Here is a 25,114-nt window from a genome sequence, read left to right on the forward strand (position 1 = left end):
ATCCTTGCCAGGTCTACAGATCATGCTTATCTGTGTTTTAAACACAGATAGAGAGGGGAGAAATGGAGAGATAGGAGAAGAGGGTAGAAGGCCTGGTCGGCCAGCTGTGTTATGATAATACTACCACCAGAAAAGTCGGCATCAAAGCTACAGAACATATAGTTGGCCTACGTTAAGTTAAGCAGAGTACAATGCAGTTCAATCAACTTCCGAGTCAAATGTTCAAAAGTGACCTCTAGTTGCCATGTTTGGGATGCCAATATACAATTCAGTGGGAAAGTGATACTGTATGTCGTATACATTACATCAGCTGATGTGTATAAATAGTAATAGCCGTTGTTCTGGAAACCTGGAACAACCTCAGCTCAGACTGAGGAGTGGTGTTGGGTGTTGGCCCCTGAACAAACAGGCCCTATGATGTCACCCCACAGCCATGTAAGAATGACAGAAGCTACGTAATAACTGAAAGAGGAGAAAGGACCTATGAGGAAGGGGATCCACTGGTATGTAATAAAGGAACAAGGAAGGAGATATCACTTTAATAGTGACACCATATACATTACTTTAAAACTGGATTGTGTATCTTAGGCTACATGCCACTCTTATCGACAGATTGGCCTTGAATCACAAACATAACGTTTATTGGGATAAAAAAAAGGATTGGACAGAGATGTAAGTAGCCTATACAAGGACAACTAGCTATATCTATGAATTATGCAGGCTATAAACCAAGTTAGTTCATTAAATGTACTTTATGTAGGCTTATGTATCATATGTAGGAGATATGTGTTGAAAGGGAAAGGGGGATACCTAGTCAGTTGTACAACTAAATGCATTCAACTGAAATGTGTCTTCCGCATTTAACCCAACACCTCTGAATCTCAGATGTAGAAATGTTTATAGGCTGAAGATAGCGCATTAATTAGAACAAAGATGCAAATGTCATTATCATATTAATCACTAATCTTCTACTCAGTTATTCACTGGAAATGTTAACTAAGTCGCTAGAAATGGTTAACAACTTTGTATAGCCGAACCAAAATGTATATATTTTTTATTTTATTGACATAATTTAACCCTCTCTGTGAGAGTGTAAGAACAGGATACTAAACACAAATTAAAAGGTATAACAAGACATAAGTCATCAATAATAATACGATACTTCAGCTGCAGTTTACACAGGCAGTCCAAATCTGATATTTTTCCATGAATTGGTCTTTTGACCAATCACATCAGGTCTTTTCACATCAGCTCTTTTTTCAGAGCTGATTTGATTGGTCAAAAGACCAATTAGTGAAAAAAATTCAGACTTGGCTGCCTGTGTAAACGCAGCCTTGTTGTTGTCCATATGTGGGCCTACTATAATAGTGTATTAATAAAGCTTTGTACATGTTTTAATACATTTTAATTAAATATGAGTTTATTTACACTAATATTGTAATTCATATTAGTTAGAATAATGAATTAATGTTAATTAGGACTAATACTAATAGATAGCCCAATAGACTAACTAGACGAACATAATAGACTAACATGGGCCTTATGCTTGATGTGTAAACTACTGTTCTAAATAGTAATCTGACTGTCTCAAATATAGGTCAAACTTGTAGAAAACGGCGCAAAGCAACAAAAAAAAAACATTTTGTGCCTAGTAAATCCCATTGAAAACATTTCGAGCGGGAGATGACTGTACCTAAATGAAACGTAGGTTATGTAAACTGCGGGAGAAAGAAAATACAAAATGGAGTAGAGGGTTGACTAGCTCACGTTGAAATTCAACGTGACTTATGGTCTTGGAACTGAGCCTTCGCAAAACGTGACGCAATGCCAACATAAGAATGTGTCACATTCAAAAGAGCTGGGCAAATGGGTCCTACGTGCCACGATATTTTACCTAGAGACTATAACTCTGGCACAGTGCAACAAGTCTTTGCGCGCAGTTCGAATCTTACCACTGAACTTCAAAACTTTCTTATGATGAAAACGAGGTAGGAAATCTATTGAAAAACCTATAAAACGTTTCTTGATTTCAAGAAAGTAGTCTATACCAAGGTTATTGTTATTGCATGCCAGATTTTGCATTAGTCCACACTCTTAGAAAAAAGGGTTCCGGAACTGTTATTTGGCTGTCCCCATAGGATCGTCCTTTTTGGATCCAGGTATAACTATTTGGGGTTCCAAGTAGAACCCTCTGTGTGTGTAAAGGGTTCTACATGGAACCCAAAAGGGTTCTACCTGGAACCACAAATGGTTCTTCAAAGGGTTCTCATATGGGGACAGTCGAAGACCCATTTTCGGTTCTAGATGGCACCTTTTTTTCTAAGCGCATTGAAGAATGCGAGGCCAGGCTGCACACATGTACCAACCCTTTGTGTCATTTGATGACATTTATTTGAAGCCATCGGGAATGACTGATTACATCAAGGTGTTTTCCTTGGGCATTATCCAGCTCAATGGTCCAGCTCCAAAACCCCGATTGTTATGATGATTATCACGTGATTAAGTCTTCTGTGGCGGTAGGACGTCCCATTGCCTTGTAGGAACAAACAAGTCACTTAAGGGGACAAGGGAGCGCAATAACTGGGAGCTATTAAAGTTCTATTAGTTCATCGTGGACAGTGAAGAGTTTCAGTCTATACTTCGGCGAGGCGCGTCATTTTTGAGCCACAACGTCAGGAATCGCAACATTATTTCAGATTTGAGTGCATCATTGAACCACTGCTGGTAAGAGAAGTCACATATTGGTAGCGTTTGAGAAGTTTTGCATTCTTATTCAGACTTTGCAGAGGCAAATCATAGGCATATCTGTGCTGTTCGGGTTTTTTATTGTCAATGTGTATTTTGTTCTGTTGCATCTCATTGATCAACATCTCATGTAGTATGCGAATGTAACTGCGTCATCTGTGATGTATACTTCTGCTGTGTTATCTTCAATAAGGCTACTTTGAATCTATTTTAACATCTGACAATGATATCGGGTGCTGTACTCTTAAAATGTGTTTCAAACTTTTTCTTATCTTATCGCCTATTTGGAGAAGTTGGACATAATTATTGTCGGAGTTTGAGAATGTTTGTGTGGGTCTGGGGATTCCAGAGAGTTGTAAACGATCTAGTTACCGCGCCCACTTTTTCGACGCAAACAACTTTCACTCCCAAGAGTTGAGCTGTTGCTGGAATGGCAGTTTATATTCGTTTAGGATAATGTTTTTATTTTCACAATAATATGTTATTGGAAAGAATACTTATTTCAAACAAAGGATTTGACGTAAAACTTGTTTTCAAACCACTTTGAAAATATTGGTTATTCACTGAACAGGCTAATAAGAATATTCTCAAACTGCGTCATGAACGCAATGTAGAGTATGGGCATCTATGGCATAGTAGGACCAACCTATATCCTACTAGGCCTACTATACACTTTATGATTATGCTTTATGGAAGTTATTCAATATCTATAGCTAGAGAGCAACGAATATAATGTACATTTGTTTTAACACAGTTGACAGGCCATTACGCAATGCCCAACCACATCAATTCCCTGGCTCTGGCCCCTGTTTTCCTCAAGATTCTTACACTCCAAAACATGCTGGGTTAAAAACAACACAATTTGTGTTATTTGGTAACTCAGCACAAGGTAAATATTGGACAGAACACATGCTGAATTCTTTCTTGAATAACCCAACATGTTGGGTTGTTGGGATTACCCCAACATGGGTTCATTTAACCATCAGTCATGTTTTTATTTACTTTCATGCTGGGTTGACCCAGCAACGCGGTCTTTTTTTTACAATGTTATTTTCAGGAGGGGTTTCCTGTAAGGGGCGTGGCTTTCAGATAGTTACTTTTGGCCACATCAGAGACTAAGTGTCATTCTTGTTCATGATGTTAAGTTTGTACAGCGCAAAATAAAAATGTTCCTAGAATATTTTTGCACATTACATATTTTAATATAAAATGAGTAACATTATTTCCATATTGTAACAAAGTGCTAACTATCCCAACATTTGGATATACATGGGCTCTTGAGGAACTCATACAGTTGTGTAAGCCTCATTAAAGCTATAAAAGTGTCAGTGTTCAACCTTAAAATGTGTTAACCATTAGGGATGTGACAAATAGTAAACATTTCTTAATGTTTAAACCTCCATTTTTTTTATCAGTTTTCCGTTAGAACACTATGAGAAATTCATAAAAATCTACTTGAATTCACAATGCAGATGCGCTGCTGCAAACAACTATTTGGGGTCTCACGAGGTTGCCTTTTCAGGTGGTTAAGCATTCCACCCAGTGGCGATTTTAGCATGTAAATCTTGGTGGGGGGAAAAAAAGATTTGGGATGGCTGACTTGCTTAATCAAATGTGATTTCTACTGACAATTGAGATGTACAAACTATGGCATAAGGGGACGACAAGCGGATGAGATGCAATCCGTAATTTCGATTAAGACATTAACGAGGGAGCGACGACAGACGTAGTCAATATAACTATTTGTTCAGCACTTTTGAAATGTACGGCGACAGAATTCAGAACAAGGGCTGTTCTTACAGTGTACAACAAGTCAGAACCGTAGGATAAATAAAGGGGGCATATAAACAGACAATAAAAGCTCTTACAATATTCAATGATTACATTTCTCTAAAACAGGTTATAGGCTACATGTTCACTACCAAGTTAGAAAAGTAGGCGAAATTAAGAGGTGAAAATTGTCACGGCTGTTCGAAGGATCGGACCAAAATGCAGCGTGTTCGTAGTTCCACATATTTATTAAACGTGAAACTGAATGCAATACATAAATAACTTGAAAACACAAACACAACAAACCGTGATGCAGAGAGGAAAACACACTACTCAAAAGATAATAACCCACAAACAACAATGAGAAAAAACCCTACTTAAATATGATCTCTAATCAGAGGCAATGAGGATCAGCTGCCTCCAATTAGAGATCAACCCCAAACAATCCCAACATAGAAATAGACAAACTAGAACTTAAACATAGAAATAGAACAACCAAAAACACCCCCTGTCACGCCCTGCCCTACTCTACTACAGAAAATGACATCTTACTAGAGTCAGGACGTGACAAAAATAGATCAAATTATTAAGGTGAGGCACATTGAACGCTGTTTGGGTCTTTGTGTGTCAAAAAAGATACAAATCATATAACACGTTTTATATGACGCATTAAATAAGCTTTTAATTTGACACATCAAATAACACAATTATATAGAATGTTGTGTGTGCTGAATTTGCACGTGCAAGCCAAGCGTCACCACTACTATCAGTAGCACTGTCAAAGCTGTACAAAAAAAGTTAGTAAACAAGCACACACCGGCCAGGAATGATGTGTTTACAATACCGCGTTGGTGAAAATAGACCAAATTATTAGGGTGAGGCACATGGGCTACTAACAGTTTACTACACAACATACACTTAGTATTACTTTCTTAGCTACAGTATACATATCTCTCTGGCATCCTACATAATTTATGAAGCAGCATAAGACATTTTTGGACTCACGTTGTTGTGATGTGCTTGAACAGGAATGTGGCAAATTTTGTCATCAAAGTGAAAGATGCCGAATTTACAATCTGCGAGTTGAATGACCGTTCAAAATGCATTTTCCCAGTTTGAACTGTTTATTCCAGACTTCCCAGTTGCAATGCTTGCAGTTAGCCACTGTCACCGATTCCTTCCAAACCACTCATTGTTGAATTTGTGATCTCCAAATTGTTGTGTAATGTTTATGGCCGATGAGCACCGATACATTTTATCTATAGTTTTTCTTCATTATTTCTCTTCAAATGACAAGGATTAAAAAGGATTTGCCAGTAGATTGTTGACTTGATTCATGATGATGACCACTAGCTAAGATTGTGAAAGTAAGATGTTGACATGATCAGTCCAATCAAAGCTACTGTACATATAACGTGATTTGATGTCATTTCAAAGACCTTGAGCCTTCTTGGAAGGGCACTTGTAATATAACTCTATGGCAGGACCCAAAGAGCTGAAATGTTGATGTCTACCTTTTCTAAGGACTTAAGCTTGGGAATTGCATACGGTTCCCATGAGTGACAGAACACTGAGCCAATCACAGCGCAATGCTCCTATTTTCTGCTGGCCAGCCCCACCACAACAGAAAGCACTGAGCTACGCTGAAACACCTGCATTTTGGAGCTGCCTTTACTCAAGAAAACAAAAAAGAGACTATGTTTGTATCCGGCTTTATTAACTCAATGATATATATATTTGTACATTGTTTGCAAACTGATATGTGACACGTATTAATACCAAAATAACATGCAAAACAGGCAAGAGGTCCCCCCAAAAATATTTATATATATTTTTATTTTATTATTTTTTTTACAAAAAGTGAGAGTCTCAAAACAGTTGGGGCTCTGCCCTGAAACACGGGTCACCACTGATTAGACCTGTACCTCCATTACTGTACCTCAATTCCCCTTCACAAAGTTTGCATTTCCTTCTCATTTAACTTCTCAAAGTATTGCCATACAGGACTTTTCCAACTCTTAACGACGATGACATAAGGGTGGAGAGTCGACTCCAAATGAATATATTCCTCCACTCCTTGCACGTTGACTCCCATTTCTGAGTGCAAGATTTGACTCATAAGATTTGGTCATTTTGGAATGGAGGAGACTGATTTTTTGCCGTACATCAGAGAACGCAAATACGGAGGTAGAGGGATGGGCACAGTACAGGCAGGTCGGCCACCATGCAGACAGATTCCGAACTGTGCACTCGGGCCTATCTATCGGCAATCAAAAGCTGCAACTTCAGTAAAGCAGGGTTTATCATCAATGAACAGGCTACGATATTCTACACGCAACAAACCAAAGACTGAACACAAACTCTCATCATTAGTGGAGCGCGAGGGAGAGAAAGGAGGGGGCAGGCAGAAACGTGCGTATATTTCTTGGTAATCTGTATCTCGCAATGTCTTGCCTTGCAAATTCAACAACGTCTTTCTCTCTGGTTTTATTTAAATGACATAACTTTCCCCAGGCTTTAATTGCCTATCGTCTAGATGTCAATAACATGGAAAATAATATGTTTGGTGATAACTACACAGTGATTTAAATTTTGTAAGGGAAAAAAACAGAAAACCGTTGTTTTTCATGTAGGGATTTTTGTTAACGTTAAAGATTTCAATTTAATATAAACGTGTTAACGTTCACACCCCTAATAACAATACAACAGAACAGATTAACCGGAATGACATTTACTCTCACGGGTGACCGACTGTCTGAAAGCAACACCGTTACTAAGCCATGCCTCCAGTCTTCTGATCTGACCCGCTGGGTCATATCTCAATAACTCAGCATCAATTTTATTGAATTTTTTTAACCTTTATTTAACTAGGCAAGACAATTAAGAACAAATTCTTATTTTCAATGACAGCCTAGGAACAGTGGGTTAACTGCCTTGTTCAGGGGCAGAACAACAGATTTTTACCTTGTCAGCTCGGGGATTCGATCTTGCAACCTTTCGGTTACTAGTTCAACGCTCTAACCACTAGGCTACCTGCCACCAATAACCCAGTATCAACAACCCAGCATCAATAACCCATCAGTTATTAAAGAAAACATCCCAGCATCAATAACCCATCAGTTATTAAAGAAAACAACCCAGCATCAATAACCCATCAGTTATTAAAGAAAACAACCCAGCATCAATGCCCCATCAGTTATTAAAGAAAACAACCCAGCATCAATAACCCATCAGTTATTAAATAAAACAACCCAGCATCAATGACCCATCAGTTATTACAGAAAACAACCCAGCATCAATAACCCATCAGTTATTACAGAAAAACAACCCAGCATCAATAACCCATCAGTTATTAAAGAAAACAACCCAGCATCAATGACCCATCAGTTATTAAAGAAAACAACCCAGCATCAATAACCCATGAGTTATTAAAGAAAACAACCCAGCATCAATAACCCATGAGTTATTACAGAAAACAACCCAGCATCAATAACCCATGAGTTATTACAGAAAACAACCCAGCATCAATGACCCATCAGTTATTAAAGAAAACAACCCAGCATCAATAACCCATGAGTTATTACAGAAAACAACCCAGCATCAATAACCCATCAGTTATTGCAGAAAACAACCCAGCATCAATAGCCCATGAGTTATTAAAGAAAACAACCCAGCATCAATGACCCATCAGTTATTAAGGAAAACAACCCAGCATCAATAACCCATGAGTTATTACAGAAAACAACCCAGCATCAATGACCCATCAGTTATTAAAGAAAACAACCCAGCATCAATAACCCATGAGTTATTACAGAAAACAACCCAGCATCAATAACCCATCAGTTATTGCAGAAAACAACCCAGCATCAATAGCCCATGAGTTATTAAAGAAAACAACCCAGCATCAATGACCCATCAGTTATTAAGGAAAACAACCCAGCATCAATAACCCATGAGTTATTACAGAAAACAACCCAGCATCAATGACCCATCAGTTATTAAAGAAAACAACCCAGCATCAATAACCCATGAGTTATTACAGAAAACAACCCAGCATCAATAACCCATGAGTTATTAAAGAAAACAACCCAGCATCAATAACCCATCAGTTATTAAAGAAAACAACCCAGCATCAATAACCCATCAGTTATTAAAGAAAACAACCCAGCATCAATAACCCATGAGTTATTACAGAAAACAACCCAGCATCAATAACCCATGAGTTATTAAAGAAAACAACCCAGCATCAATAACCCATCAGTTATTAAAGAAAACAACCCAGCATCAATAACCCATCAGTTATTAAAGAAAACAACCCAGCATCAATAACCCATGAGTTATTACAGAAACAACCCAGCATCAATAACCCATGAGTTATTACAGAAAACAACCCAGCATCAATAACCCATGAGTTATTAAAGAAAACAACCCAGCATCAATAACCCATCAGTTATTAAAGAAAACAACCCAGCATCAATAACCCATGAGTTATTACAGAAACAACCCAGCATCAATAACCCATGAGTTATTACAGAAAACAACCCAGCATCAATAACCCATGAGTTATTACAGAAAACAACCCAGCATCAATAACCCATGAGTTATTAAAGAAAACAACCCAGCATCAATAACCCATCAGTTATTAAAGAAAACAACCCAGCATCAACCCAGCATAACCCATGAGTTATTACAGAAAACAACCCAGCATCAATGACCCATCAGTTATTAAAGAAAACAACCCAGCATCAATGACCCATCAGTTATTAAAGAAAACAACCCAGCATCAATGACCCATCAGTTATTAAAAACAACCCAGCATCAATAACCCATCAGTTATTAAAGAAAACAACCCAACTAAGTGACCGAATGCCTGCAAACCAGCAGTTGAGTCGTCTAAGCAACCCAGTATGGTGTATGCGTCACTCAAAGTATAACATCCCCCCCAAATTTTTTTTTTTGGGGTGTGTTTTATTTTCAATTTGGCTGTTTCTTTGAGTTTTCTTTATAGATGAACGTCCTAAAAGGTTGTCCATCTGATCCATAAAACCTAATGTTCTCAATGTGGAATAACGGTTTCTTTTACTCAAGCACGTTTCTTTGTATGAGGGGGCTGGCATTTTAAGCCAGACGTTTTAATAGTTGCATCCCAGACGCTGTAAAGTTTGCTCAATCCCACCGTGTAACGAGTTTTTTGGATTAGCAAAGGCGCAGAAATGGCTCACTGCCTGTCTGGCGCACCTTTTTCAGTGTGGTTCCTTCCCATTCACTGATGCTGATGGTGGGTAACTGACTGTTACACTCTGGTGGGTAAAACTGTATTTCAAGGAGGCAAAATAATACGAACAAAAATATCTAGATGTTTCAGGAAAGGGAACTTTTGAGGGACTTTGTCATTATAGACCTAAGATAGACTCAGGTTGGTCAGAGTTGCCTTGCTAACAGGTATTTATTTCAGGAAGTCAGACTGTTACATCAAAATCAAATCAAATCAAATGTATTTATATAGCCCTTCGTACATCAGCTGATATCTCAAAGTGCTGTACAGGAACCCAGCCTAAAACCCCAAACAGCAAGCAATGCATGTGGAAGAAGCACGGTGGCTAGGAAAAACTCCCTAGGAAAAACTCCCTAGAAAGGCCAAAAACCTAGGAAGAAACCTAGAGAGGAACCAGGCTATGAGGGGTGGCCAGTCCTCTTCTGGCTGTGCCGGGTGGATATTATAACAGAACATGGTGAAGATGTTAAAATGTTCATAAATGACCAGCATGGTCAAATAATAATAATCATAGTAGGTATCGAGGGTGCAACAAGCACGTCCGGTTAACAGGTCAGGGTTCCATAGCCGCAGGCAGAACAGTTGAAACTGGAGCAGCAGCACGGCCAGGTGGACTGGGAACAGCAAGGAGTCATCATGCCAGGTAGTCCTGAGGCATGGTCCTAGGGCTCAAGTCCTCCGAGAAAAAGAGAGAATTAGAGAGAGCATATTTAAATTCACATAGGACACCGGATAAGACAAGAGAAATACTCCAGATGTAACAGACTGACCCTAGCCCCCCGACACATAAACTACTGCAGCATAAATACTGGAGGCTGAGACAGGAGGGATCAGAAGACACTGTGGCCCCATCCGATGACACCCCGGACAGGGCCAAACAGGCAGGATATAACCCCACTCACTTTGCCAAAGCACAGCCCCCACACCACTAGAGGGATGTCTCCAACCACCAACTTACTGTCCTAAGACAAGGCCGAGTATAGCCCACAAAGATCTCCACCACGGCACAACCCAAGGGGGGGGCGCCAACCCAGACAGGAAGACCACGTCAGTGACTCAACCCACTCAAGTGACGCACCCCTCCCATGGACGGCATGGAAGAACACCAGTAAGCCAGTGACTCAGCCCCTGTAATAGGGTTAGAGGCAGAGAATCCCAGTGGAGAGAGGGGAACCGGCAAGGCAGAGACAGCAAGGGCGGTTCGTTGCTCCAGCCTTTCCGTTCACCCTCACACTCCTGGGCCAGACTATACTTAATCATAGGACCTACTGAAGAGATAAGTCTTCAGTAAAGACTTAAAGGTTGAGACTGAGTCTGCGTCTCTCACATGGGTAGGCAGACCATTCCATAAAAATGGAGCTCTATAGGAGAAAGCCCTACCTCCAGCTGTTTGCTTAGAAATTCTAGGGACATTTAGGAGGCCTGCGTCTTGTGACCGTAGCGTACGCGTAGGTATGTACGGCAGGACCAAATCGGAAAGATAGGTAGGAGCAAGCCCATGTAATGCCTTGTAGGTTAGCAGTAAAACCTTGAAATCAGCCCTTGCCTTAACAGGAAGCCAGTGTAGGGAGGCTAGCACTGGAGTAAAATGATCAATTTTTTGGTTCTATTCAGGATTCTAGCAGCCGTATTTAGCACTAACTGAAGTTTGTTTAGTGCTTTATCCGGGTAGCCGGAAAGTAGAGCATTGCAGTAGTCCAGCCTAGAAGTAACAAAAGCATGGATAAATTTTTCTGCATAATTTTTGGACAGAAAGTTTCTGATTTTTGCAATGTTACGTAGATGGAAAAAAGCTGTCCTTGAAACAGTCTTGATATGTTCTTCAAAAGAGAGATCAGGGTCCAGAGTAACGCCGAGGTCCTTCACAGTTTTATTTGAGACGACTGTACAACCATCCAGATTAATTGTCAGATTCAACAGAAGATCTCTTTGTTTCTTGGGACCTAGAACAAGCATCTCTGTTTTGTCCGAGTTTAAAAGTAGAACGTTTGCAGCCATCCACTTCTTTATGTCTGAAACACAGGCTTCTAGCGAGGGCAATTTTGGGGCTTCACCATGTTTCATTGAAATGTACAGCTGTGTGTCGTCCGCATAGCAGTGAAATTTAACATTATGTTTTCGAATGACATCCCCAAGAGGTAAAATATATAGTGAAAACAATAGTGGTCCTAAAACGGAACCTTGAGGAACACCGAAATTTACAGTTGATTTGTCAGAGGACAAACCATTCACAGAGACAAACTGACATCTTTCCGACAGATAAGATCTAAACCAGGCCAGAACTTGTCCATGTAGACCAATTTGGGTTTCCAATCTCTCCAAAAGAATGTGGTGATCGATGGTATCAAAAGCAGCACTAAGATCTAGGAGCACGAGGACAGATGCAGAGCCTCGGTCTGACGTCATTAAAAGGTCATTTACCACCTTCACAAGTGCAGTCTCAGTGCTATGATGGGGTCTAAAACCAGACTGAAGCGTTTCGTATACATTGTTTGTCTTCAGGAAGGCAGTGAGTTGCTGCGCAACAGCTTTTTCAATTTTTTTTGAGAGGAATGGAAGATTCGATATAGGCCGATAGTTTTTTATAATTTCTGGGTCAAGATTCGGCTTTTTGAAGAGAGGCTTTATTACTGCCACTTTTAGTGAGCTTGATACACATCCGGTGGATAGAGAGCCGTTTATTATGTTCAACATAGGAGGGCCAAGCACAGGAAGCAGCTCTTTCAGTAGTTTAGTTGGAATAGGGTCCAGTATGCAGCTTGAGGGTTTAGAGGCCATGATTATTTTCATCATTGTGTCAAGAGATATAGTGCTAAAACACCTTAGTATCTCCCTTGATCCTAGGTCCTGGCATAGTTGTGCAGACTCAGGACAATGGAGCTTTGGAGGAATACGCAGATTTAAAGAGGAGTCTGTAATTTGCTTTCTAATGATCATGATCTTTTCCTCAAAGAAGTTCATAAATGTATTACTGCTGAAGTGAAAGCCATCCTCCATTTGCGAATGCTGCTTTTTAGTTAGCTTTGCGACAGTATCAAAAAGAAATTTCGGATTGTTCTTATTTTCCTCAATTAAGTTGGAAAAATAGGATGATCGAGCAGCAGTGAGGGCTCTTCGATACTGCACGGTACTGTCTTTCCAAGCTAGTCGGAAGACTTCCAGTTTGGTGTGGCGCCATTTCCGTTCCAATTTTCTGGAAGCTTGCTTCAGAGCTCGTGTATTTTCTGTATACCAGGGAGCTAGTTTCTTATGACAGATGTTTTTTGTTTTTAGGGGTGCAACTGCATCTAGGGTATTGCGCAAGGTTAAATTGAGTTCCTCGGTTAGGTGGTTAACTGATTTTTGTCCTCTGACGTCCTTGGGTAGGCAGAGGGAGTCTGGAAGGGCATCAAGGAATCTTTGGGTTGTCTGAGAATTTATAGCACAACTTTTAATGCTCCTTGGTTGGGGTCTGAGCAGATTATTTGTTGCAATTGCAAACGCAATAAAATGGTGGTCCGATAATCCAGGATTATGAGGAAAAACATTAAGATCCACAACATTTATTCCATGGGACAAAACTAGGTCCAGAGTATGACTGTGGCAGTGAGTAGGTCCAGAGACATGTTGGACAAAACCCACTGAGTCGATGATGGCTCCGAAAGCGTTTTGGAGTGGGTCTGTGGACTTTTCCATGTGAATGTTAAAGTCACCAAAAATTAGAATATTATCTGCTATGACTACAAGATCCGATAGGAATTCAGGGAACTCAGTGAGGAACACTGCATATGGCCCAGGAGGCCTGTAAACAGTAGCTATAAAAAGTGATTGACTATTACATTACATTACATTACATTTAAGTCATTTAGCAGACGCTCTTATCCAGAGCGACTTACAAAATGGTGCATTCACCTTATGATATCCAGTGGAACAACCACTTTACAATAGTGCATCTAAATCTTTTAAGGGGGGGGTTAGAAGGATTACTTTATCCTATCCTAGGTATTCCTTAAAGAGGTGGGGTTTCAGGTGTCTCCGGAAGGTGGTGATTGACTCCGCTGTCCTGGCGTCGTGAGGGAGCTTGTTCCACCATTGGGGTGCCAGGGCAGCGAACAGTTTTGACTGGGCTGAGCGGGAACTGTGCTTCCTCAGAGGTAGGGGGGCCAGCAGGCCAGTGGTGGATGAACGCAGTGCCCTTGTTTGGGTGTAGGGCCTGATCAGAGCCTGAAGTTATGGAGGTGCCGTTCCCTTCACAGCTCCGTAGGCAATCACCATGGTCTTGTAGCGGATGCGAGCTTCAACTGGAAGCCAGTGGAGAGAGCGGAGGAGCGGGGTGACGTGAGAGAACTTGGGAAGGTTGAACACCAGACGGGCTGCGGCGTTCTGGATGAGTTGTAGGGGTTTAATGGCACAGGCAGGGAGCCCAGCCAACAGCGAGTTGCAGTAATCCAGACGGGAGATGACAAGTGCCTGGATTAGGACCTGCGCCGCTTCCTGTGTGAGGCAGGGTCGTACTCTGCGAATGTTGTAGAGCATGAACCTACAGGATCGGGTCACCGCCTTGATGTTAGTGGAGAACGACAGGGTGTTGTCCAGGATCACGCCAAGGTTCTTAGCACTCTGGGAGGAGGACACAAGGGAGTTGTCAACCGTGATGGCGAGATCATGGAACGGGCAGTCCTTCCCCGGGAGGAAGAGCAGCTCTGTCTTGCCGAGGTTCAGCTTGAGCTGGTGATCCGTCATCCACACTGATATGTCTGACAGACATGCAGAGATGCGATTCGCCGCCTGGTTATCAGAAGAGGGAAAGGAGAAGATTAATTGTGTGTCGTCTGCATAGCAATGATAGGAGAGACCATGTGAGGATATGACAGAGCCAAGTGACTTGGTGTATAGCGAGAATAGGAGAGGGCCTAGAACAGAGCCCTGGGGGACACCAGTGGTGAGAGCGCATGGTGCGGAGACAGATTCTCGCCACGCCACCTGGTAGGAGCGACCTGTCAGGTAGGACGCAATCCAAGCGTGGGCCGCGCCGGAGATGCCCAACTCGGAGAGGGTGGAGAGGAGGATCTGATGGTTCACAGTATCAAAGGCAGCAGATAGGTCTAGAAGGATGAGAGCAGAGGAGAGAGAGTTAGCTTTAGCAGTGCGGAGAGCCTCCGTGACACAGAGAAGAGCAGTCTCAGTTGAATGCCCAGTCTTGAAACCTGACTGATTAGGATCAAGAAGGTCATTCTGCGAGAGATAGCAGGAGAGCTGGCCAAGGACGGCACGTTCAAGAGTTTTGGAGAGAAAAGAAAGAAGGGATACTGGTCTGTAGTTGTTGACATCGGAGGGATCGAGTGTAGGTTTTTTTCAGAAGGGGTGCAACTCTCGCTCTCTTGAAGACGGAAGGGACGTAGCCAGCGGTCAAGGATGAGTTGATGAGCGAGGTGAGGAAGGGGAGAAGGTCTCCGGAAATGGTCTGGAGAAGAGAGGAGGGGATAGGGTCAAGTGGGCAGGTTGTTGGGCGGCCGGCCGTCACAAGACGCGAGATTTCATCTGGAGAGAGAGGGGAGAAAGAGGTCAAAGCACAGGGTAGGGCAGTGTGAGCAGGACCAGCGGTGTCGTTTGACTTAGCAAACGAGGATCGGGGGGGAGGGGGAGGAGGATTCAGGAGGGAGGAGAAGGTAGCAAAGAGCTTCCTAGGGTTAGAGGCAGATGCTTGGAATTTAGAGTGGTAGAAAGTGGCTTTAGCAGCAGAGACAGAAGAGGAGAATGTAGAGAGGAGTGAGTGAAAGGATGCCAGGTCCGCAGGGAGGCGAGTTTTCCTCCATTTCCGCTCGGCTGCCCGGAGCCTTGTTCTGTGAGCTCGTAGTGAGTCGTCGAGCCACGGAGCAGGAGGGGAGGACCGAGCCGGCCTGGAGGATAGGGGACAGAGAAAATCAAAGGATGCAGAAAGGGAGGAGAGGAGGGTTGAGGAGGCAGAATCAGGAGATAGGTTGGAGAAGGTTTGAGCAGAGGGAAGAGATGATAGGATGGAAGAGGAGAGAGTAGCGGGAGAGAGAGAGCGAAGGTTGGGACGGCGCAATACCATCCGAGTAGGGGCAGAGTGAGAAGTGTTGGATGAGAGCAAGAGGGAAAAGGATACAAGGTAGTGGTCGGAGATTTGGAGGGGAGTTGCAATGAGATTAGTGGAAGAACAGCATCTAGTAAAGATGAGGTCAAGCGTATTGCCTGCCTTGTGAGTAGGGGGGGAAGGTGAGAGGGTGAGGTCAAAAGAGGAGAGGAGTGGAAAGAAGGAGGCAGAGAGGAATGAGTCAAAGGTAGACGTGGGGAGGTTAAAGTCACCCAGAACTGTGAGAGGTGAGCCATCCTCAGGAAAGGAACTTATCAAGGCGTCAAGCTCATTGATGAACTCTCCAAGGGAACCTGGAGGGCGATAAATTATAAGGATGTTAAGCTTGAAAGGGCTGGTAACTGTGACAGCATGGAATTCAAATGAGGAGATAGACAGATGGGTCAGGGGAGAAAGAGAGAATGTCCACTTGGGAGAGATGAGGATTCCAGTGCCACCACCCCGCTGGCTCGATGCTCTAGGGGTATGCGAGAACACGTGGGCAGACGAAGAGAGAGCAGTAGGAGTAGCAGTGTTATCTGTGGTAATCCATGTTTCCGTCAGCGCCAGGAAGTCTAGGGACTGGAGGGTAGCATAGGCTGAGATGAACTCAGCCTTGTTGGCTGCAGACCGGCAGTTCCAGAGGCTGCCGGAGACCTGGAACTCCACGTGGGTCGTGCGCGCTGGGACCACCAGGTTAGAGTGGCAGCGGCCACGCGGTGTGAAGCGTTTGCATGGCCTGTGCAGAGGGGAGAGAACAGGGATAGACAGACACATAGTTGACAAGCTACAGAAGTGTTGTTTCTTGTATTATTGTCTCTTGTGTCTTTAGAGAACTGTTTCACTTTGATATCCTTTTTCTTCTGTCCTGATTTTCTCTTTCTTTTCTTCTGTTAACTAGATATTCTTTGTTGTTCTTCGTTAGCTAGCTAGCTTCTAGAGTAGGCTGCATAGATTTCATGACTAGAAGCTCAAAAGATGAAAACGTAATTGTTTTTTTTTTTGTAAATTGAAATTTGCTATCATAAATGTTAGCAACACCTCCGCCTTTGCCGGATGCACGGGGGGTATGGTCACTAGTGTAACCAGGGGGTGAGGCCTCATTTAACACAGTAAATTCATCAGGCTTAAGCCATGTTTCAGTCAGGCCAATCACATCAAGATTATGATCAGTGATTAGTTCATTGACTATAACTGCCTTGGAAGTGAGGGATCTAACATTAAGTAACCCAATTTTGAGATGTGAGGTATCACAATCTCTTTCAATAATGGCAGGAATGTAGGAGGTCTTTATACTAGTGAGATTGCTAAAGCGAACACCGCCATCTTTAATTTTGCCCAACCTAGATCGAGGCACAGACACGGTCTCAATGGGGAAAGCTGAGCTGACTACACTGACTGTGCTAGTGGCAGACTCCACTAAACTAGCAGGCTGGCTAACAGCCTGCTTCCTGGCCTGCACCCTATTTCATTGTGGAGCTAGAGGAGTTAGAGCCCTGTCTATGTTCGTAGATAAGATGAGAGCACCCCTCCAGCTAGGATGGAGTCCGTCACTCCTCAACAGGCCAGGCTTGGTCCTGTTTGTGGGTGAGTCCCAGAAAGAGGGCCAATTATCTACAAATTCTATCTTTTGGGAGGGGCAGAAAACAGATTTCATCCAGCGATGAGCTCTACTCTGCTGTAGAGCTCATCACGTCCCCTAACTGGGAGGGGGCCAGAGACAATTACTCGATGCCGACACATCTTTCTAGCTGATTTACACGCTGAAGCTATGTTGCGCTTGGTGACCTCTGACTGTTTCATCCTAACATCGTTGGTGCCGACGTGGATAACAATATCTCTATACTCTCTACACTCGCCAGTTTTAGCTTTAGCCAGCACCGTCTTTAGATTAGCCTTAACGTCGGTAGCCCTGCCCCCTGGTAAACAGTGTATGATCGCTGGATGATTTGTTTTAAGTCTAATACTGCGGGTAATGGAGTCGCCAATGACTAGGGTTTTCAATTTGTCAGAGCTAATGGTGGGAGCCTTCGGCGTCTCAGACCCCACAACGGGAGGAGCAGAGACCAGAGAAGTTTCGGCCTCCGACTCCGACTCGCTTAATGGGGAGAACCGGTTGAAAGTTTCTGTCGGCTGAATAAGCGACACCGGTTGAGCATTCCTACAGCGTTTCCCCCCAGAAGCCATGAGAAAGTTGTCCAGCTGCGAGGACCGTGCGAAGGGGTTTATACTAACATTACTATCTGTACTTACTGGTGGCACAGACGCTGTTTCATCCTTTCCTACACTGAAATTGCCCTTGCCTAACGATTGCATCTGAAGCTGGGCTTGCAGCACAGCTATCCTTGCCGTAAGGCGATCGTTCTCCTGTATATTATAAGTACAACGACTGCAATTAGAAGGCATCATGTTAATGTTACTTAGCTTCGGCTGTTTGAAGTCCTGACGAACCATGTCCAGATAAAACCTCCGGGGTGAAAAAGTTGAATGAAAAAAGTTGAGTGAGGGAAAAACGAAAAATATACGGTAATGAAAAAGTAAAAACCGTGAGGTCGTCAGGTAGCAAAGTAAGATCGGCAACAAAACGCACAGCAGCACGTCTGCAAGTTGTGATCTATTGAATATTAATGAATATTTTCTAGACTTTGGAAGTCGTAATGTAGGCTGTATAATGTTTTACTTGCTATCACTTTTTGAATATAATTGCTGTGGGGAATTATGTGACTTTGAACATATTATTAAAAAAAAAAAAAAATGATCAGGGCCCGTATCCACAATGAGTCTCCGAGTAGGAGTGCTGATCTAGGGTCTGTCCATATAATCTTATTCATTATGATCTAAAAGACAAAATTGATCCTAGATCAGCACTCCTACTCTGACAGGCTTTGTGGATACAGGGCCAGGTTTCCTTGATGGGTAGAATGTTTGCATGTCACTAAAAATAAAAAAGAAAGTGTTTATTTATAACCCTAGTTTTGGACGGTTGTAAATGGTAAACTACAAAAACGTGTAATATTCCTGAAGTTCAGAATGCATCCCTGTAATTACATGGGGTGACTAGAAGAGTACATAAAACATTCTCACATGAGGTGAAACATTTTCCATACGTTTCCCGGTCCGCACCATGTGACCTTTCCTCCTGACCTCTCACCTCTGGCAGCCAGAGCAGAGACCAGAGCAGGTTCATTTTTACATACTTCAGGTGTTCTTCTATTCTGATTCTGTGGATGTTGGAGATTTATTTGGTGTGTGGGTCTCTTACCATATGGTTAATTACTATGTGCAGGGGTACTCAACTCTTACCCTACGATGTCCGGAGCCTGCTGGTTTTCTGTTCTACCTGATAATTAATTGTACACACTTGGTGTCCAAAGTCTAAATCAATCCCTGATTAGGGGGAAACAATGAAAAAATGCAGTGGAACTGTCTTCAAGGTCCAGAGTTGAATTTGAGGGAGGTAGGGCATGTGTGTTTGATAACATAAAACTCAACGATGCCCCAAAAGGTCAAATGGTTTACAGAACAGGCGTTCTGTGTATTTAGTGTGTGTTGGTATGAGTGTGTGTGTGTTTGTGCGTAGCCTAAACCCAGACCACACCAGTAGTGACCTGGGCCACACCTCATAGAAAAAACAGACACCTCACCTCTAACCCTCTCCCTTTCTCTCTCAGGGACATTAAGATGGCATCATTATCATCTGACGGGGCCATGCTGGTCTGTCAGAGTGTAGAGGAGCTGAAGCGCAGGGCCCAGGGCCCGGTGAGGAGGAACCTGTTTGGGCCTGTGGACCACAAGGAGCTGCAACAGGACTTCCAGAGGCACCTGTGTATGAGCGTGGAGTCGGCCAACAAGCGCTGGGACTTTGACTTCAACACCGGCCGGCCGGCCTCCACGCCGGCCGGCTTGGAGTGGGAGGAGATGAAATGCCAGGATGTGCCGGCGTTCTACCGCAGCTGTGTGTTGAGGAAGCCGGTGATTGGCATCGACGGGCAGAGGGCGGAGAGAGAGAATGTCAGGCTGGCGCGGGCATCGTCTCCAGGGTCGTCCAGCTGTGGTGAGGAGTACCTGGAGGTGACCACCAGGGAGAGCTATACGATCCAGAGGCCAGAGAAGAAGACGGCCAGCCAGAGGGCAGGAGCAGTCAAACGGAGACAAGCCTCCATAACAGGTCAGTGTCAATGAATGCGCTTTCCTCCCTCCTTTTTCCTTCTATTGGGCTTCATATAAAAGCCATACGAAAAAAAGCAATAGAGAGGTAGTAGTATACACATGTTTTGAGTCCAGAGGTTAACTTGACTATAATTATAATGATAATAAATAAATAATAGTAATAAATACAGTTGTATATTTTGCATTATTATTATAGCAACCATAAGCCCAGAGGTCTTCATTTAAAGAGAGATAATATAAGTTTACAGGTTTTGAACTTCAAAAGAACCTGTTATTAACCTTGTATTAACCGTTGAGTGACAGCGGTGAATACCTCAGTGTGCTTCCAAAAGCACTGTATGTGGACTATGTTAGGAACAGGCCACGCAACAACACTGCGTTACCTATGCTATGTCTCCAAACAGTTTATATAACCCTGTTATAAGCCTTGATGTGTGCGTCCCAAATTGCACCCTTTCCCCTATATCTAGTGCCCTACTTTTGACCCTATGGGCCCTGGTTAAAAGTAGTGCACTATAGGGTGCCATTTGGGATGCACATATTGTTTCCCTGTTAGAACATTACTGGGAATGGGAACTAACACCTGTTCTCTCTCTCTCTGCTGGTCATCCACAGAATTCTTTGTCGTGAAGAAGAGGACGGTCATGCATCACAAACGGTCCTCTCGGGAGTAAACGCAGCCCAGGAACCAGTGCGATTCAGTGGGCATGCTCCGTTTGGAAATCACCTCATTCAGATGGATATATCATTTCTGCAGCTTTCTGTAGCGACTCTGATGGTGGAAAAGCTCATAGCTACAATATGTCTTAAAGGAAGTGGAAAAGGAAGTGGAAATGATGGATATGTTTGTATATATATTTATATAGCTGAATTTCATCTATATTTTCTAAGCTTGTATGATTCTCTAAGCTTTAGATTATACTGTGAAATAATTCAAATGCACTCATCAGGAAAAAACCTCAATGGCTCACTTGGTATAGCATTTAACTCCCAGCCACCACGGCCCACACTCTAACAACCTCTCTAAGAGGAGTTCAACTATTCCTGACCTCACTCCACGTGTAGTCTTTAGTTTCACCACGGCTGTAAAAGTATCAGCCACGCGAGTAAGAGGCCCCGGGGTCACCTCAGGTCAAATTGGCAACGTGACCATGATTAGCCTTCAGTGCAAAGGTCAACTGTGAAATTCCAGCACTTAGGCTATCAGGCATCGGTATGATAATGATACATCTTATTGAGTAATATTACTTCTCAATAAATGTCTATTATTACGGTAATTGTTTTATTCTTAAGCTTTTTGGTGTGAATATTATTACAAAGTGATATTTGGTGTCAGTAGGAAATTAGCTTAAATTAGCTTAAGTTAATTCTCAAATATTGTTATTATGCCTGGCACCACCGTCTCTGTAAAATTTGTCAAAAATGTCAGTGCACAATTGAATAAAATAAATCGTTTTTATTTGATTTATCCCCCTTTATCTTTTTAAGGTAGTAAAACATATTCTGTTGGCAACTTTTTGGTAACAAAACTGAATATACCTTGTATGTTTGCTTTGTTGGCTAAATCCTTTTAACAATGTTGAATTTTCTACTCTTGTCTTTGTATAGGGATAGCCTGTAGATGTTGAACTCTTTTCTGTATGAAGGAATGTAGCTTTGACATTGTTTGGAATTGAAGTTATAATGGTGTTGCAGTTCACTAAAGTACTTTAATCCTTAATTCATACGGAACATTCCAGGTTCTGTCAGTAAATTATTCATTTTATGAGGAGCTGAGCTGCAACACATTTCCATTGCTGTGCTAAATACTAGACTGTTGTGACAACTGAGGTAGTTGACCAAAAAAAAAGAAAAAATATATTATTTGTGAGTCATCTGTAAGCGTTGGCTTGAGTCAAGGGACATAGAAATCCACATGCCTTAAGCATCTCCAAATACATCTCAGATATATCTGTGATTAATGTACAGTATCGCAGATTTACCCATTGGCATTACATTCCAAACTTTATGCCATTCATTCTCCATAGCCAGAGTCACATCGCAATACTGTAAATAATGGTGTCAAAAATAGCAGTCCTACAGGGAGTGCCTTTCCCTAAATGTGTCATGTTTGAACATATAGACATAATCTGGATTACCTACCTCATTGAGTGATTGACAAAAAAAGTGAAAAGAATAGAACAAATATATACAAAATAAAAAATGTCAATTAATTCCAACATATTTGTTGGAAACTACAGGAGATCATGTTTTATTACGGTTCATAGCTGGTTCAGTGGGATAGCGGGTTCAGACCATAGGCTTTAGTTACACATCAGGTAAAAAAGTCAGTTTGTTAGAGTGATAGGACCCATTCCAGCTCAAAGCAGGACTGAGGAAACTCAAGTCCTCTGGGAGTCCTGAGCTTTGTTATCTCTAGCTCTCTGGCTTGCTTTGCTTTGACTGGTTTCCCAGAACTAGACAGAATGCAGGATGGGGGCAGGGACTTTATTAATAGACAGCAACAGAATGATGTCCGAGACCCTGAATCAAAGTGGTTCTATAGCCAGACAAGTGGCCTGTGTTCTAGAGGGCTTTTGTCTAGAACCATAGAGGTCCTTATAACACCGCCCTCTTGACTTGCCAATCTAGAGTCATGTCAACAGAATGTTCCGATTTCCGTTTACACACTTCACCTCACAAATGGAATCGATTATCCGTTTTTATTTAATAATATTTGATGGTGTTTTTTTGTGTGTGTTTGGACTTGAGTCTGTGTATGTATGTTGGTTTATATGCGCCGGTCTTTCAATGTGTTCAAAGTAAAACTTTAAGTCTGTTAACTTATTTTTAACTATGTATCTTGTTTTCGTAGGCAAATAATTCTAAATGCAATTTTGGTAAAACTAACTGATTATGTGTATTGCACTAAAACATTATTGACAAGATAATTCTATATTTCTGATTTTATAGAGCTACTCATGTTTAGAAAAACTAAACCGTCACTGCTGAACTGGGACAGACTATGGGCTATCATAGTTTGGGTCGGACACAAAATGATAAATAGATATTAGGTGCTTTCCTGGTATTACAACAGTGTTAAAACAAGGCAATACTCAGCCCTAATATTACTGACTGTACTGGTTTTCCCAGAATTCCCTTTGCAAGCGAACTGTGATAAGTTAATGATCATAGATCTGTATACAGCTCCTGGGCTGCTCCATCCTGCATCCCCCCTGGCCCAGTGTGTCCCACAGTGGCAAAATAAACGTTGCTCTAAATCGAATTCATCTGTCTATCGCAGGTATATCAAAACATAATATTGCATGCCTTATATGCATGAATGAATAATTCCTCATATATGTTTTTGATAAGATAATGATTCATGTATTGAAAGTGTACTACAATGTAATTACATGGGAGCAGAATATTAACTTTGATTTGGTAATAGTTTGAAAATAAAATTACAAATGTTGAAATTGTGAAAATTTTTGGGCATGATTCAATGACCGGTTTTTGGTGCACTGTTGACTTTGATGTTAATTTGTTACAGTATGTTTCCGATTATTATTAAATGATATAAATATACTACAAAGTATTGTTTTCTTAGACTGGTCTTCATTCATAATCTGCTACGTCCTTATACATTCATATGATCTTCAGTGTCAACAGCTGGAAAAACAAGTATGCCTACTATTTCAACACATATTAGGCCTACTAACTCTATTAGACCTACTAATTCTACACATATTAGGACTACTAATTCAACACATTTTAGGCCTACTAATTCTATTAGACATACTCATTCTATTAGACCTACTAATTCTACACATATTAAGTCTACTAATTCTATTAGACCTACTAATTCTACACGTTAAGTCTACTAATTCTATTAGACCCACTAACTCTATTAGACCTACTAATTCTATTAGACCTACTAATTCGACACATATTAAGTCTACTAATTCTATTAGACCTACTAATTCTACACATATTAAGTCCACTAACACTATTACACCTACTAATTATATTAGACCCACTAATTCTATTAGACCTACTAATTATATTAGACCTACTAATTCTACACATATTAAGTCTATTAATTATATTAGACCTACTAATTCTACACATATTAAGGCTAGTAATTATATTAAGACAACTAATTCTATTAGACCTACTAATTCTACACATTAAGTCTACTAACTCTATTAGACCTACTAATTCTATTAGACCTACTAATTCTATTAGACCTACTAATTCTATTAGACCTACTAATTCTATTAGACCTACTAATTCTACACATTAAGTCTACTAATTCTATTAGGCCTACTAATTCTATTAGACCTACTAATTCTACATATTAAGTCTACTAATTCTATTAGACCTACTAATTCTACACATATTAAGTGTACTAATTACACATATTAAGTCTACTAATTCTATTAGGCCTACAATTCTATGAGACCTACTAATTCTACACATATTAAGTCTACTAATTCTATTAGACCTACTAATTCCACACACTAAGTCTACTAAATACACTGCTCAAAAAAAAGGGAACACTTAAACAACACATCCTAGATCTGAATGAAAGAAATATTCTTATTAAATACGTTTTTCTTTACATAGTTGAATGTGCTGACAACAAAATCACACAACGTGGCGTTGGTGGATGGAGCGAGACATGATGTCCCAGATGTGCTCAATTGGATTCAGGTCTGGGGAACAGGCGGGCCAGTCCATAGCATCAATGCCTTCCTCTTGCAGGAACTGCTGTTACACTCCAGCCACATGAGGTCTAGCATTGTCTTGCATTAGGAGGAACCCAGGGCCAACCGCACCAGCATATGGTCTCACAAGGGATCTGAGGATCTCATCTCGGTACCTAATGGCAGTCAGGCTACCTCTGGCGAGCACATGGAGGGCTGTGCGGCCCCCCAAAGAAATGCCACCCCACACCATGACTGACCCACCGCCAAAACGGTCATGCTGGAGGATGTTGCAGGCAGAAGAACGTTCTCCACGGCGTCTCCAGACTGTCACGTCTGTCACGTGCTCAGTTTGAACCTGCTTTCATCTGTGAAGAGCACAGGGCGCCA

General features: G+C 41.8%; 1 protein-coding gene across 3 annotated transcripts; it reads left to right on the plus strand.

The window, feature by feature from the left end:
* Positions 1-484: 484 nt before the first annotated feature.
* Positions 485-23,603, plus strand: LOC106576064 (cyclin-dependent kinase inhibitor 1). 3 transcript variants are annotated; one of them, XM_045699710.1, is made up of 3 exons: positions 485-672; positions 19,538-20,034; positions 20,652-23,603. In XM_045699710.1, coding segments are annotated over exons 1-3 (558 nt in total). In that variant the 5' UTR covers positions 485-670; the 3' UTR covers positions 20,711-23,603. The 3 variants fall into 3 exon arrangements, with proteins under 3 accessions (XP_045555666.1, XP_014008393.1, XP_014008394.1); XM_014152918.2 differs by lacking the exon at positions 485-672 and adding an exon at positions 1,744-1,988; XM_014152919.2 differs by lacking the exon at positions 485-672 and adding an exon at positions 1,999-2,724.
* Positions 23,604-25,114: the final 1,511 nt, after the last annotated feature.

Source organism: Salmo salar, chromosome ssa17 (assembly GCF_905237065.1).
Source record: "Salmo salar chromosome ssa17, Ssal_v3.1, whole genome shotgun sequence".
NCBI lineage: Eukaryota > Metazoa > Chordata > Actinopteri > Salmoniformes > Salmonidae > Salmo > Salmo salar.

Bases quoted from the DNA above. Each gene is read 5' to 3' on its own strand.
- LOC106576064 (XM_014152918.2), top strand. From the start codon at position 1,867: ATGGGTCCTACGTGCCACGATATTTTACCTAGAGACTATAACTCTGGC. The intron at 1,989-19,537 runs GTAGGAAATCTA...TTTCTCTCTCAG, and splicing joins TTTCTTATGATGAAAACGAG to GGACATTAAGATGGCATCAT. The intron at 20,035-20,651 runs GTCAGTGTCAAT...GGTCATCCACAG, and splicing joins GAGACAAGCCTCCATAACAG to AATTCTTTGTCGTGAAGAAG.